The sequence below is a fragment of the Globicephala melas genome, chromosome 13 (genome assembly GCF_963455315.2).
Source record: "Globicephala melas chromosome 13, mGloMel1.2, whole genome shotgun sequence".
Taxonomy (NCBI): Eukaryota; Metazoa; Chordata; class Mammalia; order Artiodactyla; family Delphinidae; genus Globicephala; species Globicephala melas.
Window position 1 is genome coordinate 40,013,293 of NC_083326.1, and position 19,890 is coordinate 40,033,182.

Sequence of the window (19,890 nt, forward strand, 5' to 3'; positions counted from 1 at the left end):
ATTGAGTCAGGGAAGACTTCCTTACAAAGGGGACTTCTAGGCCAAGTATAAAGAACTATCAGTAATGAAGGAGGTACTGAAGAATTAAAGACAGGCCAGCAAGTTAGAAATATTACCCTGGAGGTAAGCTTGGAGGCCGAACAACCTGTTCAGTAATAGAAACTCAGGAAATACAAGGTGTTTGCCATAAACAAGCCCTCCCCAGAAGCTTTAGAATAGCACCTGACTTTCCAGGCTTATTGCACTGGATTCAGAATTCCTTAAGATCCTTAACAGCCTATAATCAGACCAAAACCAGTTTGACAGAAACAGAATATATTATATTAGGTCCGTTTATGTATAGGTAGCTATGTCCCACACCTGCAGGGTGTGCCCTCACACTCTCTGCTGCCTGGGGTACCTGATGAACACCCTGCATATTGGTTCCTGGTGGACCCGAGTACTGGAAATTGGGATGCAACCTAGGGGTTGTTGTCCCTTTTAAAGCATTTAAAGCAGCTTTTAAAACTCAGCTTTAAAATTTCTGCTGTTTTCTACTTTTTTGCTTTTTAAAATTTCTAAATTATTTTCAGCCAACTATTCTTGCCCTGTGTTCTCCAACATGAAGGGACTAGTTGGAATGAACTAAATCTCTTTCATTCCTATGCACAAAAATAGAAAAACTGCCAAACAAGCGTAGTTGGCATATTGGCGTAAAGTGAATTAGAATTTAAAGAAGGAAAATCCAAGACATTCCATATCCTTTCATTTTATTTTTCTTATTATAAAGGCAATGCTTATTATAAAATCATTACTCCGCCTGTTTTATGATTAAATGCAAGCCAGCAAAAGAAGACGAAAGAAAACCCACAATTCCACTTACCAAGAGTAAACCACGGTAAATGGGAGTGTTCCCTTAATTTCTCTTTCTGATTTTTCATTGTTGATGTATAGGAATGCCAGAGATTTCTGTGCATTAATTTTGTATCCTGCAACCTTACCAAATTCACTGATTAGTTCTAGTAGCTTTCTGGTGTCATCTTTAGGATTTTCTATGTATAGTATCATGTCATCTGCAAACAGTGACAGTTTTACTTCTTTTTAAATTTGTATTCCTTTTATTTCTTTTTCTTCTAATTGCCGCGGCTAGGACTTTCAAAACTATGTTGACTACGAGTTGTGAGAGTGGACATCCTTGTCTTGTTCCTGATCTTAGTGGAAATGCTTTCAGTTTTTCACCATTGAGCATGACGCTTGCTGTGGAGGGGAAGCTGGGACAAAGTGAGAGAGTGGCATGGACATATATACACTACCGAATGTAAAATAGATAGCTAGTGGGAAGCAGCCGCGTAGCACAGGGAGATCAGCTCGGTGCTTTGCGACGACCTAGAGGGGTGGGATAGGGAGGGTGGGAAGGAGGCTCAAGAGGGAGGGGATATGGGGATATATGTATGCATATGGCTGATTCACTTTGCTGTACAACAGAAACTAACACAGTATTGTGAAGCAATTATACTCCAATAAAGGTCTATTAAAAAAAAAGTCAAAAAAAAAAAGTCAACCATGGCTGTCTGTGGGTGGATTTGCCCATATTTATTTGTTCATTCAGCCAATGAACATTGTTCATTCTGTTTGAACAATTCAATTTGTTCATTCAATCACTGAAATATTGGTGACTAAGGATACTCATTTCTGATTAACATTTTGGAGAGGTTCTTCCAACCAAACTGCTTTTAGCTAAATTGTTTTGGGCCAAATTGCTTTCAACTGACTTACCTCGAAATCATTAAAACTACCTTTCTGGGATTAACTATATAGTGACTCCTCATTCAGAGAACTGGGGCACGTTCAGGTCTGCTGCTCTGCCAGAAGGTACCGTGAAATGTCATGATCACACAGTCTGTTTCTCTACAGAATTTGTGACTCTCTGAAGCTTATTTCTGCACACTGGAGAACAGTTTCTTTCCAGTGGGACTCGTGCATTTGTGACTTCTTTCACTGAGCTGCAGAGGATTGACTTTGGCCCCTGGAAAGCATGCACGCTTTGCTCACTGATCGTGGGTATTTGGTGAATGATGGGATGGGGTGAGAAAACAGCACTGGAGCAGTTACACTGTTTGCTTTGAAATCCCAGACTTGTGGGAGAACTTTGAGGGATTTGACAAGTGGTAAAGATCTGCTCGAACACTTAGTTAAATCTTGAATTTTGTAACTGTGCTGATGTCATTTGTTGCTTACCTGACAATCATCCCCTTCAGCTTTACTGGCCCCAAATTTCATCCTGGGCTATGGGAAAGCAGTGGCCCTTCTCAGCCCAGGAGGTTAGAATGACTGGAACACTCCCTGACCATCAGGGGCACTCCTTTCCTGTTAGCAGTGGTTGATGTAGTAATTGGTCTGTGATGCCACCCTGGCCATGAGATGTAAGGGCTGGGGGCCTCTGGAGTGGGTGTGACTCCTGAAATTGCTGTACCCCCTTTTACCTTCAGGAGAAGGATAAAATCTGACACAGAGGAGAGCTGAGTGGAAAGATGGAAAGCACCTGGGGCCTTGATGGTCAGCATGAACCTGGTTAGTGAAACGCTCTGAGGAGTTCTGAAGCGCAGAAAACTGGTTTTCTCAGTTTTCCTCAAACTTATTTTATTAAGGGACCCTTTTCTCCAAGTACCTAACATTGAATAAGTATTTGGAAATGTTTCTTAAGACTTTGGAAAAAACCTTTACCTACTGTCCTCAGCGTAAGTGGCCAAGGGTGACATGGGGTCAGTAGGCAAGGCCCTCAGGAGTTTCTTCTTCTGCCCTGGTTCATTTTGCTAAACTTTCTCTTCCCAGCCTAACCCTGAAGGAAATGCTTTAGGGATTACTCTAAGTTATTTTTTTTAAAAGAACATTGTTTCTGCCACCTTCTAATTTAGCTGTTATCCTCAATCAAGTACTGAGGTAGATGTCTTTAAAGTTTTACACCTTTCAGGCTAACTGAAGAGAGACTAAACTGGACCTTGTAGGGTCTGCTTGGGCTTCTCTGAAACTTGAGTGCACTTGGCTGGTCCATGAAAGGAGGTTCCTGGGAGTGAGGGAAGATGTGTGGTTATGTGGGGTTCCCCTTATCTACTGCTCCAATGACATAACTCTTCTTGGAACATGTCTGGGGAAATTCCAAAGGAATAAAGGTCCCCCTCCACCCCGACCCCGGTATCCTTCTTTATTCTTCCTCTGTTAGTGCATCAAGAAGCAAGAGATTACATTCAGCAGCGGACAGGCAGCAGGTGACAAAAGAGCCTAAAGGCTGTGAGTCATGGAGGCCTGCAGCCAACAGAGACCCTACAGGTACCTAACAAAGTCCCCAAGTTTAGGATGGAGAAGGAAGTTGAGGACTAAAGAAGTGAAGTGATTTCCACAGAATAATCAGCAAATTAGTCACACAGCTGGGCCTGCAACCTGGGACTCCCAATTCCCACGACAGTGCTCTTTGTCATACGGCATTATAACTCAGACTCACAATATTTAGGGTAAGGGAGAGGGTTACATGGCAACTTCTTTTCAAAACAGCCACCTATACATGATTTTAAACTAGTTAGAAATGAAAATGCTTGCCCGCTATACACCCACTCTAGGCCTACTGAACCAAAAATTCTGGAAATGAGACCCAGAAATCCATTTTTTTTTAAAGCCCTCCAGGTGACTCCATATACACTAAAATTTGAAAACCACTGGTGTACGGGGAAAAAGTCAGGGTTCAATTCCTGGTACCATCTGTGATTAACTCTCTATGTCTCAGCTTCTTTACCTAAAACATGTGAACAAATCAGAAAACTCTCACTTTTGTTGGTTAAAAAACTACCACATTTAGTGACAAAATGTACACAAAAGGCCCATAATCACTCAACACTCTAGCTATCATGTCTTTATTGGCATCAGTTAATTCTCAGTTTGTAGTTTCTGTACATAATTCCTATGCCTACACTCTGGCAATGTCTACTTTGGAAACTTTGGAGTGCCCAGTGATTTGAACAGCATTGGTGGAGAAGAATGAGGAATTGTGCCGGGAACTTTGACTTGAGATGATCGAGAAACGGAAGGTTGCCCAACATGGTCTTCGTCTCCCTATGGTGATGGACTTATGCCTGTGAGGCAGTTCTACAGTAAATGAATGTGAAAGAATGTATATCTTACTTTAGTATCATGAACAGTCTAACTGGTGATCCTCAACAGGTTATAAAAAATAATAATCCATACGTAGAAAGAAAACATTCATTTCATTGACATTAATCTAATATGAAAACATTTCTAAGACAAAATCCAAGGATCAACGAAGATTATATTTCAAACAACTCTCATAGAATGAGGAAAGTCAGAAATGGTCAGGGGGACCTGGCAGGAATGGGGTAGAGGAAAACGTGGTATATAGGAGGGGTAAGCAAACAGAGATGCAGAGAATAACTTACATCTTAATTTGTCCATGATCTTCCCTCCACACAATGTGGCTAAAGCCATTTTGACAGCAAATACTGAAATTTTACCATGGCCTTCCCTGTTTAATGATGATAGAAAAAAAGAGATGTCATGTGAAGAACGTCCAATAACACAGTCTGACATTTTCTGTTCTGTAGAAACCATAGGACAACAGAGCTGCATGCATTATGTGAACATATCCATTTTTAAAAAGGTTATGAATACATTTCAACACGTTTCTGAAAAACTCCTCTATTCGATGTTTCCTTTTTTCAAGCGATTGCAGAATCTTTAAGTTATTCTTTGTCTATGCCCCTTGCTCAAAGCATAGACTGGTAGCCATAGAAATATGTGCTATTTACCTGGAGAGGAAAATTACAGAACATTCTTTTCACTTTGGGTTTCATAAAATAATTTTATGTATGATGATGCCACAGTTTCTATAATTTATTTAAACAAGGCTTCAGAAAAATCTTAAGTTGTGTGTGTCAGGTAATTCCTGAATTTTAAAAGAGTTAGGGTTAATATGGAGACGTTTTCATCACACTTTTTTTTCAACAATCATTTCCTACCCACAAGCCAACTGTCCTTAAAAGTGATCCATTTACTTTTCAAAGGGAGTTGGTATTTTAAAGGGGCAAAAGTAAGAGCTCTTTTGAATAGTTCTCCTACCTAAATGACATGAGAGCAGCCAAATCTTTGTTGATTCAAGAGGTATAACTAACTTGTCCTTCACAAAATGTGATATAAAGGGCATTCTATAAGAAGTAGAATATTTCTGCTCAATGATTTTTCCAGCTGGAATAAACTGTTTATTATATCCTTGGAACCAGAAGTGTATCATATTAGTAATTCATTTCTTTGGTGGTTGCTACTCTTAAGAATGATCAAAAGAGTTATTTAAAATAATGATGTAGCTGAAAGGTAAGTAGAGTCTGTCTTGACAAGGGTTTAGTATATAGAATAAGTAATTTATATGAATAAATTCAGATATCTGACATATTAGAAGAATAAGGCATCATAAATTATTGTGTCTTTGTTCCTTACTAGACTCCAGAGAGGAATCATCTGTTATTCATCTTTGTTGCTGTCGTTCTTAGCATAGTACCTAGAAGGCAGCTAGGCAGAATGCAAAACTGACCCAGTCTTATATGCTAGTGACTATCCTGTTTATATTTCTAAGCCTAAGCAGCAGACTTACATAATTACATATTAGAAATCTTCACTTGGATATCCTGCATCAAACCAAGTATATTCAAAGTAGAACCCATTATCTTTCAAAGCCCTCTCGTAATACTCTGACCAACTAAACTACTAACCTGCTCTTCCTCCTACAGTCCCTCTTTGGGTTGTCAGAATCACCATGTACCTAGTTACCCAGAAATGAATTTTTGGCAAGAGGTCACCCTTGATTTTTTGCTCTTCCTTAATTCACTACCAACCAAATAAATGTTTGAGGTACTCAGATATACCCACTTCACTGTATATTAAACCCACTTCCTTCTTTCCCTTCCGACTGCCATGGCTTCTATCAGCTCTTGCTTTAACACTGTAATAACTTCTTTTTTTTTCTTTTATAAATGTATTTATTTTATTTTTGTCTGCGTTGGGCCTTCGTTGCTGTGTGCGGGCTTTCTCTAGTTGCGGCGAGCGGGGGCTACTCTTCCTTGCAGTGTGCGGGCTTCTCATTGCGGTGGCTTCTCTTGTTGCTGAGCACGGGCTCCAGGTGTGCAGGCTTCAGTAGTTGCGGCATGTGGGCTCAGTAGTTGTGGCTCGCGGGCTCCAGAATGCAGGCTCAGCAGCTGTGGCACACGGGCTCAGTTGCTCCAAGGCATGTGGGATCCTCCTGGACCAGGGCTCGAACCTGTGTCCCCTGCATTGGCAGGCAGACCCTTAACCAACGCGCCACCAGGGAAGCCCTGTAATAACTTCTTAAATGATCTCTCTGCTTGCACACTCATATCACAGATCTGACCATGTTACAGTCAGAGCCCTGTATTCGCGGTTCTGCATCTGCGGATTTAAGCAACCGTGGGTGGATATAGGGGTTGTCTGTAGGAGACTTGAGCATCCCTGGGTTTTGGTATCAGTAGGCGGTCCTGGAACCAAACCCCTGCAGATACCGAGGGATGATGGTACTTCATTATTTATAACCCTGTTGCCTCCGTTTGCCCGCGGGATATAGTTCTAACCTTACCTGTTTTCTCCAGGCTCGTCTGCTACCATTTCTGTTGCACTCCACACCACAGTGCCCTGTCAATGCCCTTTCCCCTATGCTCTGCTCAGGACTCTCCCACCCATTCATGGAGTCTCAGCTCAATATCATCATTCACTCTGCTCCGAAAACAGTTCTTCCCCTGATGTGGAAGCAATCACTCTTCCCTTTACTTTTACCTATTATTTGGCATCTGTCACTCACCTATCACCGAATGACCTTGATTTGTTTATTTACGTGTCTGCATGTATTTCGACTCCACCCTGTGAGATCCTTGAGGGCAGAAATTATGTCCTCTCAATTAATTGAATTCCCAGTGCCTCACACTTTGTCTCACATAGCGTTAGTGAACAATAAATTCCTTATATTAATTAATGACTATTAATCATTATAATAGGTGCCCTAGAATTTTGATTAAGTGGTTTACTAATTTTGGGGCAGGTAGCTGTAATAAAAATGCAATGATTTTGTAAAAACCACCTCATTCAAAATTATTCCATATCCCCTGCATTCCCAATTGCACGGATAACTGGAAGTATCAATAACTTTACTTTAGGAAGTAATTAGCTTCTCTTCCTAAGCTGAAACATGGTTCAAGTAATAACAGGAGAGTCTACAAAGTGTGGAAGAATAGGAGTAATATAGTGATAAAGTAATCTTCAAAATGCAGAGAAATTGAAGAGTATTATATGTGAGACCTCAAGAGCAAATGCAAGTTTCTTTCAATGAGTCAGAGAGAACAATTTATTTTTATTTTTATTTTTTATGCAGTTCACATTTTCAACATTTACTTTAGAGTAGTTTAAGATCTGTAAAACCCAGTGCTTTGAAATGGTCTGGGGTTAATTTCAGGATTAATTTCCATATTTTTTTCCACATCTTTATTGGAGTATAATTGCTTTACAATGTTGTGTTAATTTCTGCTGTACAACAAAGTGAATCAGCTATATGTATACATATATCCCCATATCCCCTCCCTCTTGAGCCTCCCCCCCACCCTTCCTATCCCACCCCCTAGATGGTCACAAAGCATCGAGTTGATCTCCCTGTTCAATGCAGCAGCTCCCCACTAGCCATCCATTTTACATTTGGTGGTGTATATATGTCAATGCTACTCAGAGAGGACAATTTAACTCAAGAAAGAGGACAGACCACAGATGATGTTGGGACAGAGAGCTCTCCAGAGGATGAAATGATGATAGCTCACAGGTGAATTCTTAAACCTTAGCTTTTAATGCAGAAGGTCCTAGGGAGATTACCAGTCCTGTATTGTTGCTGGAAATGCAAGATTACTGCTATTAAACCCAAGAGTGGTTGTATCAGAGCTATTTTGCCAAATCGACATAATAAATCTAGATAAATCACCCAGTGGAGGGCGGCTCAATGAGAGTTTTGCAGGAACTGAAGGGTGAAATTAGGTCACTGGAATTTACTGGTATGTCAGATTGCAAATGTGACCCCTGTCACAAAGAAGGATTCGGGGTATGCAGGAATGTACACCGTGGGAAGCAGGCCAGTACCAGCTGAGTTCAGACCTTGCTCAGCCCTGGCACTGGATAAACCTTTAAGGAATTGAATGACTGAGTGGAGATGGTGGACTTGGCTATGGGGAATGGAGGCACCAAAGAGTTAAATACAAAGGGATCTTTTTTTTTTTTTTCAAAGGGATCTTTTAAAAGAACATTTTCAGTAGATATAACAGGATGAAGAAAAGGGGTGGAAAGAGAAAGATTTTCTAAAGGTCTTTGACAAGGTTCCACACCAAAGGCCATTACTTAAACAAAGTCACCTTGGGATCAGGGTCCCTATTTTGTTGTGAAAAAAGAATTGGCATTGACACCGGAAGCAAAAATTAGGGAGAAGGTGGTACATCCCGAATGGAGAACGTAAGAGCTATTCTCATTAGGAATCTTCCTTAGTGGGGGCAGTTTGACTCATGAACAGTCAGTGAAATCTCCTAAGTATCTAAGAAGTGAAAAGTCAAGCTCTTGAGGATGGATAACAGGAAGCTCCTAGGAGTCTTGGGCAAACAAGCAGGAAAGCGGCATATTGTTCCAAAGTGAGTTCTGTACATGCAATGCCTCTAGGAGTAAAGTGGTTAAATGGCACATATGGAATGTCGGCACAATTCAGGAGGCAGACCCACCAGAGTGTGCTGAGGATGAAAAACGTAGATTGTCCCTAATGCTGCAGGGCAAATGGTGCTCCAAGAGGAGCACTAGAAAAAGTCTACACGCTTGTCTTGCTTTTATGAAAAGCTACGGCCACAGCACACCTCCAATTTCATGTGTATTTCAGATTGCCACCTCAAGAAACAACAGATGCCATATGATCCAGCAATCCCACACCTGGACATATACCCAGAAAAACTCTTAATTTGAAAACATACATGCACCCCAATGTTCATAGCAGCACTATTCACAGTAGCCAAGACGTGGAGTCAACATAAATGTCTGTCGACAGAGGAATAGATAAAGAAGATATGGTACATAGATACATAGAAGATATGGTACATAGATAGATAAAGAAGATATGGCTGAGTAATGGAATATTACTCAGCCGCAAAAAAGAATGAAATAATGCCATTTGCAGCAACATGGATGGACCTAGAGATCATCATACTAAGTGAAGTAAGTCAGAAAGAGAAAGACAAATACCATATGACATCACTTTTATGTGGAACCTAAAAAAATGATACAAAGGAACTTATTTATAAAGCGGAAACAGACTCACAGACATAGAAAACAAACTTAGGGTGACCAAAGGGGAAGGAGGTGGGGGAGGGGTACAGTAGGAGTTTGGGATTAGCAGATACAAACTACTATATATAAAATAGATAAACAACAAGGACCTACTGTATAGCACAGGGAACTATATTCAGTATCTTGTAATAAAACATATGGAAAAGATTATGAAAAAGAAATATATATAAAAAACTGAATCAATTTGCTGTACACCAGAAACTAACACAACACTGTAAATCAACTATACTTCAATTAAAAAAATAAATTAAAAAGAAAGCGGCAACAGAGCCAAATGTGTTTGAGAGTACTGTCTGCAGTGTACAGTGTATACTGGATACAGCATACAGTGTAGCCATTAGAATCATCGACTTTTAGGGCAAGAGTGGGCCTTAGAATCAGTGATCAATGACATGACCACATAAGCTTTTATTTGCGAATGAAAGCTGCTAGGGTAAAAGGTACAGTAAAAGCTTTAAAAATAAGTTTACTACCAGCCTATCATTTTTATTAAAAGAATAATTTTACTTTTAAAGTAAAACAAAATTTTACTTATTTTAATGTTTTCTCTTTCAATGTAGAGAGAGAACAAAAGGCATATACATATTTTACTCACTTCCCCCTCACTATTTGTTTTTTTGCATCATGAAATAGATTTTTTTTTTAAGCCAATTATCCTGAAGCTTTTGCCTTGGCAAATTTTACTTTCCTGTTCTAGCTCGACATCAAAATTACCCAATTAAATTGTTACCTTGGTATTTAATTAACACCTAAAAGGATATTTAAGAGAACCAGCATATTATCAAAGGTAGAAACTAAAATTGCTTCACTAATCAATGTTTCTTTAAATTGTTTATTTCCCTTTATAACTTGTTTGCTCATTCTGAAAAATTTCAAATTTTCCTACAGGATATCTGATTGAAAATGGGAAAAGGAAAGCACTTACCCTTTGGTTAAATATATATATATACGGAGACTGGTAGAGTGTCTGTCTTAAAAACATGCATTACTTCAAAGTTTGACTCATCATCACAGAAAATGAGTAACTGCTTTACGCTGGGCTTTTTCCATGACTATACAAAGAGACAAACTGACTTCTTTTAACTAAGATACTACTTTTAGGGAAAAGTTGTCTGGGAAGGAAAATCTACTTTTGACAAGAAGGAAAAAGAACAAATAGATACTAATAGGTCTGGGATGGTAGGCTGAAGTTGGAACTGTACAAATTTAATAAACAAGAAACCTCAATGGTCAGGAGGCCAGCAGGAGGCGCTCTCCTGCCCTGCGATGATAACAGAGCCCAACCGGAAAAAGAAAGACTCCTTTCCTGGGAAGGACTCAGCCAATGAAAAGCCATGGACTCCTTGTTTACTACAGCCCTCCCAACTTCCTTTCCCCCTCTATAAAAGTGCTCTCCTTGCCTTGCCCTGTGGGGACTCTCCAGGGTTGCAGACCCTGAATAGCAAGTCCTTGTTGATCCCGAATAAACCCTTTATTCTCCCCTTTCTGGAGAGATAACTGGTAGTCTATTTGCTTTAGGTCAACAGAAACAGAATATAAAATTTCTCCAAGTTCCCAAGAGAGTCCCCTGTTTGAAATTACAGAACCCCAGGACAAATATCAAGTCCCTGAAAGTGAGATTGAATTCTGACCGATTCTTTTTTGAACAGGCTCAAGGAATTATTTCTCTATTTAAGAATACTAAAACCAGGAGTTCTTCTCTTACCAACATATTTTACCAAAGCATTTGGAAAGCATTTATGATAAGCAAAGGCCCAGCACTCACACTTGGGTTTCTCACACACTTTGGTGGCTTAATTCCCTGGGAGAACTGCTTCCTCCTCTGTCTTCCACAACATGCCTCTGTCATAACACGTTTCTCCTCTGGGAATTATTTTGTTCATATGGAACACACATTTTTTAACTCAATAAATATTTATTAGCAATGCCTCAGAAGTGGGGCATATAAAGATGAATAAGACGTGGCTCCTACCCTCCAAATTTGCCCATCATCTACTTGGGAGAAGGAGTCAAAACTAGTTAATTTTAATACAACACACTTTAAGGGCAGAGTCCATGTCTTACTCAACTATCATCCCCAGTCTATCGTAGCACCTAGAACATAGCGAGTTCTTAATACATGTTAGTTAAATTAATGAATGCACAAGTTGAAATGTTCTGATTTACCACTTAAGTTTTATACTGAGCAATACTAAGTTTTGAGGAAAACTACAAAGGTTAACTTAATGGTCCTTCATATTAGATGGTGCAGTCATGTGAGACGTTGAATTTAGAAGGGATCACAGACATAATTACTCTTGTTTTGGGGAGACTAAAGTTAACATGTGAACACATAGAAATAAATCCCTTATTTGGCCCTGGCATCGCTTTGGGCTCCCCATAATGTTAGCAAAACATGCAGGAAAATAATTCCTCATAGCACTGGGCCAGGTGAGTTTGCCAGGAGTTTGTCTAGAATGGAGAATGGAAGGGGCCAAATCTGTTGACATGTCTCTCTCTCTCCCATGAAATCCCACCTGCCACTCAGCCAAAGTACATCTGACAGGAAGACGAGTGACATTACGGATGTTCAATTTATCTACAATTATGAAAATTCTTTGGAAAGAGCTTCCATTTTAGCAACATGTAGAGATCTTGGAACAAGGTACTTCCCACTAGCACAAAATTTTAGTGAGTAGAGAATGTGGACATCTTGGATTTAAGATGTGCTAAGAAAAAAATCACCAAGCCAAGTACATTTTAAAGAGGGGGGCACATACATAATAAAACGCCAAGAGAAGAACATTTGGTTTCGTGTGACTCTTCTCTTTTTCCTTCATCCTCACCCATCCATAGAGCCTCACATGTAAACAACACGTTTTGTTGGTGTATTTTGCAGTGCATATTCCATTGAACATCAGAATCATTTTTACAACTCAAAAGGCAGAAGGATTTTGGCAGAGTTCCAGGATTATTTCGTATCCATGCATCTGAAATAGTGCTGTGGTACCTTTCATCATGTCGGGGGCTCAGCAGTGGGATAGGATATTCAAATGGCTCAGCAAGGTTCAAGATGTCAAACAACGAGGAAAATTCCAGAATTTTGTATTCTCTATGAAAGAGTATTATACGATGGATTTGGAGCTCTGGATGGCTGTCATAAAACTGACTGTAAATCTACAGTGTAAAACGTGGTAAGTCCAAATAGCTCTTTCACATACACTCTGTCAAATATGCCTAAAGATCACAAACTGGAAAGGTTAGGAATGTGAGCATAATAATAATATCCTGTAATAAGCAGGGTAAGTCTGGGGGAAAAAAGCACATTAATTCTCATATAAAAAGATGAAACAGAAAGCGTGAATAGAGCTGAATTTAAACTGATGCCTGAAACAAAAGGATTTTCCCCCACTTGCCTCACCTAGTAGGAAGCTGTATGACCTGCAAATTATCTAACCTTTTTATGTCTCAGCTTCATCACTTACTCAACCTGAAAAATTATAATAATGTAACGCCAAACCAGTAAGATTATTGGCACACGGTAAATGCTGAGTACATCTTAGCATAATTATAATATTATTAACATCATTAGAGAATTCGCATTAAGAACTGACATAGAGAATGGACTTGAGGACACGGGGAGGGGGAAGGGTAAGCTGGGACGAAGTGAGAGAGTGGCATGGATATATATGCACTACCAAATGTAAAATAGATAGCTAGTCGGAAGCAGCCACATAGCACAGGGAGATCAGCTCGGTGCTTTGTGATCACCTAGAGGGGTGGGATAGGGAGGGTGGGAGGGAGACGCAAGAAGGAGGAGATATGGGGATATATGTATATGTATAGCTGATTCACTTTGTTATAAAGCAGAAACTAACTCACCATTGTAAAGCAATTATACTCCAGTAAAGATGTTAAAAAAAAAATCTGACTCTACATTAAAAAAAAAGAAAAAAAGAATTGACCTCCAAAAATAGAAAAACCACCGTTTAATATATATCATTGTCCTACTTCAAGTTTTCGAATATATGTGGAAATAATATTCGCTAAAAGTGAGACCCCTGTCATATAATCTACTTTATGAGGAACTGTGCCAAGAAGGGAGGCTCCTGAATTGAAATGAGATTAAGTCAACTGACGAAAGTTGATGTTAGTGTTTCCCGGGGAAGCAGGAAGAGGGTAAAGAGAAGCACGTTAAAGTCTGTTGTGAAAATGGGATCCGCCCACATTAGTAACCATGGACATCTAGTGATCTTCTCTGTGGAGGAGAAGTGAAAACAGAGGGTATGAATCTAGATGACAGAGCAAACTTAGACCCGCTAGATTTAGTAAAAGATTGGAGATTAAGGAGGGCTTAATCTCAGAAAAAGAATGAAAAGAAATTAGTGTGATAAGAGCTAAGTCCACCTTTGATTTTCATTCATTTATTCATTCACTCACTGATTCATTATGAGCTGGATATTGGCTCAGGTGCTGTACATATAAAGAAAAAGACACGGTCCCACTTGAAAGTAGCTTGTGGGGGTCAGTCAGATAAGCAGAGAGACAGGCATCTCAAGAGACTATCAAGAGTCATGTTCAAGGAACAGTGGGACCTGGCAGAGGGTGAGCAGCTTGGCCATGAGAGCTGAAGGGCTTCACAGTGTATCAGCGTCTATGACCCCACCTCTCCAAAAGGCCATACATGATCAACTTTGAAGAATTATTTTCTAGGTAACCATTATACCTCAATAAAGGTATATATGTTTGTTTTTTTTTAAAAGAATTATTTTCATCTTGTACCTTTCCGCCATTTTTTTGTTGTTGTTACTTTCAATTCCCTAAAAAGTAATAACAGTCAAAGTCCTTAGAACACTTCAAAGAGATTTTCACCCCCACTGGGATATGGACAAGAAGGGAGAGGAAAAGGGCTGCTGAGTTAGTGGGTTCTGAAAGAGAGAGCCTCAGGGGAAGGCTCCTGCCACCAAACAGGGAAGGAGGCAAGGCAGGCCAGTTCCTGGGGGACACGGAAGGAAAGAGAGAAGAGGAGGAGACTGACTTAAGGCTCTGGTCATTTCCTTGTATTCTTCTTCCCTGTCAGCCCTGCTCCCTTCTTCTGAGACCTCCTTTCCCATGCTTCCCAGGCACACCCCTCCATTTCCCTAGAGACACTTAGAGAAGAAAGCATCTGGCTGTAGAAAGGGTCTGCTTAGAAGTTGGCTGGTTAATAGCCCACTAGGTGATATCCCTCCCAAGTATCCTTTTTTTTTTTTTTTAAGAAGATGTTGGGGGTAGGAGTTTATTAATTAATTTATTTATTTTTTCTGTGTTGGGTCTTCGTTTCTGTGCGAGGGCTTTCTCCAGTTGTGGCAAGCGGGGGCCACTCTTCATTGTGGTGTGCGGGCCTCTCACTATCGCAGCCTCTCTTGTTGGAGAGCACAGGCTCCAGATGCGCAGGCTCAGTAGTTGTGGCTCATGGGCCTAGTTGCTCGGCGGCATGTGGGATCTTCCCAGACCAGGGCTCGAACCCGTGTCCCCTGCATTAGCAGGCAGATTCTCAACCACTGCGCCACCACAGGGAAGCCCCCAAGTATCCATTTTTAGGTGGAAAGTGATCAAGACAGAAACCTTCTAGACTGAAGGGACTGCCTATTCAGTGACAGGACGGCAAGCATGGCATAGGCCATTGGAAGCAAATGCTAGCTCTTGACAGTCTATGAATCATCCTATGTATGTAGTGATGTACTGTATCTTGAGGCTGACTTGGCCAAAGAGCAGAGAAACCTCACAACCGGGAAACTGACCAGAGCCTGCGGCAAGCATGCCTGTGTGAGAACTGAGATCCAGGGATTCTGGCGGGGAGAGGAACAGAAGGGTGCTACTCTTGGGGAACTATGGTTGTGGGAAAGTGAGTCTGGTTCTCAGGGATGCATCCAAGTCACGTGGACCTTGATCCTCATTTCAGGTCACTATTTCTTCGCAGAGTTCAACTGGCTGGGGCTGGTAAACTTTAAGGCACAAGCAAACTAATGAACATATTTCTTTGAATACAAATTCTTATTCTTCATGGGTTTAAATTACTGTCTTTAAGTTTTTTTTTTTTACATTCCCTCTTTATAGAGTCCAGGTTGTTAAGGCATCTCTAACTCTTTTATTTTGGATTTTTCCTCTCTTTTTCTTTTAGTATGTCCATTTAAAATACAGCAAATGAGGGGAAAATCTCCTAAATGTTTCAGTGATTTTGTACTAGCAACAGCACATCATTGATCTACCAGTATCAGGCTCATTCATGTCTACCAAAATACAGAAGGCTCCCTTAAATACTTGGGTTCTGCAAATTAATGCCATTTGCAGCAACATGGATACAAGCAGAGATTATCATACTAAGTGAAGTAAGTCAGAAGGAGAAAGACAAATACCACATGATATCATTTATATGTGGAATCTAAAATATGACACAAATTAACCTATCTACAAACAGAAACAGACTCATGGACATAGAGAACAGACTTGTGGTTGCCAAGGGGGAGGGGGTTGGGAGGGGGATGGAGTGGGAGGTTGGGATTAGCAGATGTAAGCTATTATTTATAGAATGGATAAACAACAAGGTCCTACCGTAAAGCACAGGGAACTATGTTCAGCATCCTATGATAAACCATAATGGAAAAGAATATGAAAAAGGAATGTATATATATGTATAACTGAATCACTTTGCTATACAGCAGAAATTAACACAACATTGTAAATCAATTATACTTCAATAAAAAAATAAATATTTGGGTATGATGGGATAGGTAGTAGGAAGTGACATCAGATTTCCATACTGGATCTCAATTGGATAATTAGAAGTTTACTATTATAAGAGATAGAATTGAACAGTCATTTTATTCTTGTTTCTATTCTTATATTCACTTCTAAATTGTATTTCCAGGTACTGGGACTTCCTGATGGCTCACCTCTCACATTGTCTAAAATTTCAAAATCCATCAGACAGAAAATTTGTTTTTCAGTAGAACTGCCTGTATTCATTTGCTCTGCCAAAGGAGAGCAGGCAGAAGCATCTGCAGACTGGGGTCTCTATGTGGATGTGCCAAAGGAGAGCATGAGAAGCATCTGCAGACTGGGGTCTCTATGTGGATGTGTCTGTGAATCTCTACAATGAGATTTCTTTGGGTGGATGTGTTTCTAAATCTACTACAATGAGATTACTGAAAGAATACATCAGGGGCCTTCCTATCTGTAAGAAGATTAGGAATCAAACATTCCTTCTGAACATTTTTGTGAACTACTTTTTTTTTAACATCTTTATTGGAGTATAATTGCTTTACAATGGTGTGTTAGTTTCTGCTTTATAACAAAGTGAATCAGTTATATATATACATATATCCCCATATCTCTTCCCTCTTGCGTCTCCCTCCCTCCCACTCTCCCTATCCCACCCTTCTAGGTGGTCAGAAACCACCGAGCTGATCTCCCTGTGCTATGCAGCTGCTTCCCACTAGCTATCTATTTTACATTTGGTAGTGTATATATGTCCATGCCACTCTCTCACTTTGTCACAGCTTACCCTTCCCCCTCCCCATATCCTCAAGTCCATTCTCTAGTAGGTCTGTGTCTTTATTCCCGTCTTACCCCTAGGTTCTTCATGACATTTTTTCCCTTATATTCCATATATATGTGTTAGCATAGAGTATTTGTTTTTCTCTTTCTGACTTACTTCACTATGTATGACAGACTCTAGGTCCATACACCTCACTACAAATATCTCTATTTCGTTTCTTTTTATGGCTGAGTAACATTCCATCGTATATATGTGCTACATCTTCTTTATCCATTCATCTGATGATGGACACTTAGGTTGCTTCCATGTCCTGGCTATTGTAAATAGAGCTGCAATGAACATTTTGGTGCATGAATCTTTTTTTTTTTTTTTTTTTTTTGTGGTACGCGGGCCTCTCACTGCTGTGGCCTCTCCGTTGCGGAGCACAGGCTCTGAACGCGCAGGCTTCGGACGCGCAGGCTCAGCGGCCATGGCTTATGGGCCCAGCCGCCCTGCGGCATGTGGGATCCTCCCGGACCGGGGCACGAACCCGTGTCCCCTGCATCGGCAGGCGGACTCTCAACCACTGCGCCACCAGGGAAACCCCCATGACTTTTTTTGAATTATGGTTTTCTCAGGGTATATGCCCAGTAGTGGGATTGCTGGGTCATATGGTAGTTCTATTTTTAGTTTTTTAAGGAACCTCCATACTGTTCTCCATAGTGGCTGTATCAATTTACATTCCCACCAACAGGGCAAGCTTTTGCACAGCAAAGGAAACCATAAACAAGACCAAAAGACAACCCTCAGAATGGGAGAAAACATTTGCAAATGAAGCAACTGACAAAGGATTAATCTCCAAGATTTACAAGCAGCTCATGCAGCTCAATAACAAAAAAACAAACAACCCAATCCAAAAATGGGCAGAGGACCTAAACAAACATTTCTCCAAAGAAGATATACAGATTGCCAACAAACACATGAAAGAATGCTCAACATCATTAATCATTAGAGAAATGCAAATCAAAACTACAATGAGATATCATCTCACACCGATCAGAATGGCCGTCATCAAAAAATCTAGAAACAATAAATGCTGGAGAGGTGTGGAGAAAAGTGAACTACTCTTTACCTTGGTATAATCCTTAAGCTTAGCATCCAACAATCTTGCAATGATTCAGCTACGTTATCATAGCTATTTAGAGAACATTTACAGCTCTGATTTTTGAAATGCTCTTCCCAATATTTCCAAACAAAAGTGAAAAAGCTATTAGGTTAAGCCCCATCTGTTTCACAAAATACCCCAACCTTATTGTTAATTTGGCCCCATTTCTGTATTTACAGAGTTGGTCCAAATTATAATTATTATTATTATTTTTTTGCGGTAGGCGGGCCTCTCACTGCTGTGGCCTCTCCCGTTGCGGAGCACAGGCTCCGGACGCGCAGGCTCAGCGGCCATGGCTCACGGGCCCAGCCGCTCCGCGGCATGTGGGATCTTCCCGGACTGGGGGCATGAACCCATGTCCCCTGCATCGGCAGGCGGACTCTCAACCACTGCGCCACCAGGGAAGCCCCCAAATTATTTTTTAGCTTTGATTCCTTATCAAAGCTTTGAATCCTCTAGAAATACCCCAAGATGTAGCAGGAAATTCTCTCTATTTACATTTTCCATTGTTATAACAAATAAAGCTCCTGAAGACTTCAGTAACAGGTCTGAAAGCTGCCATGATCTTGTTAAGGGGACACGACAGAAATGCTGTTATAGAAATTCCACGGCTTGGTTCCACTCTGCCACCTGTCATGTGGAACCACATCTTCCTCTTCCAGCCCTGTCGCTTGGCTACCACAGTGATTAGCCCAAAGCAGTACATCACTTCTGAAGGCTGCACAGACTAAGCATGGAATCTATCAGGCTGGACTACTTGTTTATTTCAACTTCAGAATTTCTCAAAATATTAACACGGAGACAATAATGTATATTGGTCAAACTGAGCATGCACAATTCTGTCACCACGCTAGGTCGCAACGTGACAGCTGGTGACTTTTGTGAGCAGCATAATAACATTAGCCTGGCTGGAACATCTCCAGTGCTGGGTTTAAATATTCCCAAGCATTGGCTAGACAACGAGACTAAGCAAAATCTTCTGAGATTCTTAAAATGGGATTGCTGAAAGATCAAGCTAGCAATTTTCCTTCTTAATATTCAAAACCAGGGGTGAAACTGGAGGTGCTGATCCTATATCTAGCCTAGGGGCCATCAGCAAACCCCCCTTTGTAATTTTCGGCTGATAATGTGATTCAGGGGAGGTTTTACATTTCACAGCACTGCCACATGTGCCTTGGAAAAACCATCGAAGCTGAATCTCTAAATCCCCACTCTGCCACTATCATGCTGAGAGCCACTGGACCTGCCGATTGTCAATGGACAAGTGACCATCTCTCTGTACTTCGGGTCCTTCATCTGTAAAATGCGAGGTTTGGAAGAATGGTCTTTAAGATCTCAGACAGTTCTGAAATTCCCTAGGTCTGCGAGGGGAAGTTATAAGATAATGAGGCTGAGTTTCAGTCATGGTGTGTGGATGGCATCACGTTGTTTTACATGGTACCTTATCGACCAGTCCATTTAATGCAAGTCACGGCCACTTTTACCAGGCTGGTCAAGAAAGGAACACTTTTCAACATCTGTTTACTCTGGGGTCTTGTTATGACACCTCAGAAGCACTGTCTTAGATAATTTGCAAAGGAGAGCATTAAAAACATCCTCCCACATCATGGTTCATTAAATCGCTCCACAGGCCTATCACGCAACACTTCCAAGCGTCCATAGCTTCTAGGAAGCATGGGATGAGTTAAATAAAGGTCAGCATATAAAATACAATTGTCCAAAAAAAAAAAAAATACAATTGTCCTCCACTTCCTATGGAGATATTTTACTCTCTAAGTCATTTCCAAAGCATTTAAAATTTATATCAAACACATAGAAA

The 19,890-nt window shown here is 40.5% G+C and overlaps 1 protein-coding gene across 36 annotated transcripts in view; it reads right to left on the minus strand.

The window, feature by feature from the left end:
- Positions 1-19,890, minus strand: part of DTNA (dystrobrevin alpha) — a 403,422-nt gene that overhangs the window by 74,194 nt on the left and 309,338 nt on the right. For all 36 annotated transcript variants that reach the window (XM_070047034.1, XM_070047039.1, XM_070047037.1 and 33 more), the window contains one exon: positions 4,425-4,510. In XM_070047034.1, the coding sequence (XP_069903135.1) occupies positions 4,425-4,510 (86 nt within the window). The remainder of the gene's footprint in view (positions 1-4,424; positions 4,511-19,890) is intronic.